The sequence below is a fragment of the Echinops telfairi genome, unplaced genomic scaffold, assembly GCF_000313985.2.
Source record: "Echinops telfairi isolate 266 unplaced genomic scaffold, ASM31398v2 ScPeMD7_5;HRSCAF=22, whole genome shotgun sequence".
NCBI lineage: Eukaryota > Metazoa > Chordata > Mammalia > Afrosoricida > Tenrecidae > Echinops > Echinops telfairi.
In genome coordinates this window covers 24,340,392-24,342,533 of record NW_022103901.1, presented here as the reverse complement: position 1 = coordinate 24,342,533, position 2,142 = coordinate 24,340,392, and the positions used below count along the sequence as shown (strand labels likewise).

The window sequence follows — 2,142 nt, the reverse complement described above, 5'->3', positions numbered from 1 at the left end:
CATCTGAGTCCTTCTCAGTTCCCTCCATTTTTTCTCCTCTCCATAGAAGCTGGGAATGTGTCATGCTCTTCTTGCTTTCTCCAGGAGAACCTGGCCCAATGCCAGGTTTAAAGTTCATGCTCAATATACAGACATTGAGTAAAATAACAACAGGATAAATGGGATTTCCTGGAGGGGAGGTGAGAGCCAAATGGTTATAACTAATAGTTGTGATACTAATTATAAATTGCAATTCCTTCTTTTCTCATTTCTCAGACATGCTTCAAGTACCCCATCACCCAGCTCCTTGGCGCACCCGCCATTTATCGAATGATTTTGCAGCAGAAATTCACCAGGTAAGGAAGAGTGGCTGGGGAGCAATGGCGATCTGACTGTTTTCTCCTTGGGTTCTTAGATGTATGTTATGAAAATAGCACAGTTATAATGGAGCTGCTGAACACAAGGTCAGCAGTTTGAACCCACCAGTTTCTGGATTGGAGAAAGATGAGGCTATTTCTCTAAAAATTTAAAGTCTGTAAAACCCAAATGGGGAATTCTATTCTGTCCTAGTGGGCTCACTATGAGTCAGAATCGGCACAATGGCAGTCCATTTTTATGGCTTACCATTAAATAACATTTTGGTCTTATCCACTTGGAGAGACTGATGAATACTGTTACATTGAACTCTTGTTGAATAATGCTTCATTAAAAATCTGGTGTGCATATAGTGTGATCATATTGTGATTTTTTAAAAATTTCCCTATGTGTTCATTTTTAGCCAAACTGAAATATCCCTTTGAACCCTCAGGGATATTTATGTATCTTTCAGATACTCTGAAGTAGAAGTGACTAAAGTAGAACTTCAAACATCAGAGTTACCACTATTTTAGATGTAAGAATTTTTAAATCAAGTATAATTAATACCTTCATGAAAATAAAACAAACAAACAAAAATGAGCACCTAAACTCACTGCCCTTTAGTAGATTTTGGCCTCATGGTGACCCGATATAGAATGGAGTGGAACTGCTCTGTTGGGTTTCCAAGCCTGGAAGCAGACAGTATATCTTTCTCCAGAGGAGTGGCTTTTGGGTCTGAACTGCCCACCTTGTAGTTAGCATCCCAGTGCTTAGCCTCCAGCACCAGGAGGGCTCCTACCTTTATGAGCTGAACTCTGAAATGTAGCTTACCTGGATTCGGGGAACCTCAGTCTGGCTGGATTCTCGTTCCAACGTTTATATTAAGCTGCTTTTGTGCCTTTCTTCGAATCCAGTAAAATTTGATCAGAGTGTGTGCATAACAAATGACTCTACCTAAGATCCAATCAAGCAACCCACTACCAACTAGTTCATGCTGACTCATAAGAACCATATAGGACAGAGTGGAAGTGCGCAGAGGGTGTCCAATGCTGTAACTTTCATGGAAGCAGATCACCCTATCTTTTTGATGGAGGATCAGCTAATAGGCATGAACCAACAAACTTCTGGTTAGTAGCCCAGGGCTTTAACCACAATACTATCAGAGCTACTTCTACCTAAGGTACTGCCAACTTTATCCACTTTTTGCAAAGCTCTAGAAAAATAAGGAAGACATCCTGTGTGAATATCACCCCAATTCCACTTCTCACAGCAACTGAATGGAATCCATTCAGCTCCAGCTCGACTCTGTTGCTATTTATTCCAGTCTGTTCATATACCTGCTGCACGGGCCTTAATAGCCTTCTAGACACCCATCGCTGCCCAAGACCTAAAAAGCTAGCCATAAACTCAGAATCCCCACAATGCCATCACTTTTTACATGTGGGTTATAAATTCAGGAGCTCCCTGTATCCCTTAAAGATAACAGCTATAAAGCTCAGGGATCCCTAATCACCCTCCCTACTTCTGACATGCTGGCTTCTACTGCATCTTGGGTTTCATAATTCCCTAGGGGAAACTCATGGAATTCCAGGAACGTGCTTTACTTATGTTTACAGCTTTATCATAACAAAAAGAACTCAAATGAAGAGATGTGTAAGCTGAGGTCTGGGAGGACTCCCAACACAGAGTTTTCATACCCTCAATAGGAAAGCTGAAGCTTTCTACTCGCATGAAGAGTTAGCTTTGGAAGTTCCCATGGCAGTTCCACCCCACTTTATATGGTAGCTATGAGTGGAACCGACTCAA

General features: G+C 41.5%; 1 protein-coding gene across 1 annotated transcript in view; it reads left to right on the top strand.

Moving 5' to 3' along the window:
- The window catches only part of LOC101663211 (acyl-CoA synthetase medium chain family member 1), a 63,884-nt gene that overhangs the window by 30,673 nt on the left and 31,069 nt on the right, over nucleotides 1-2,142 (top strand). The window contains exon 6 of the mRNA XM_045286003.1: nucleotides 250-335. Coding sequence (XP_045141938.1) covers nucleotides 250-335 — 86 coding nt within the window. The remainder of the gene's footprint in view (nucleotides 1-249; nucleotides 336-2,142) is intronic.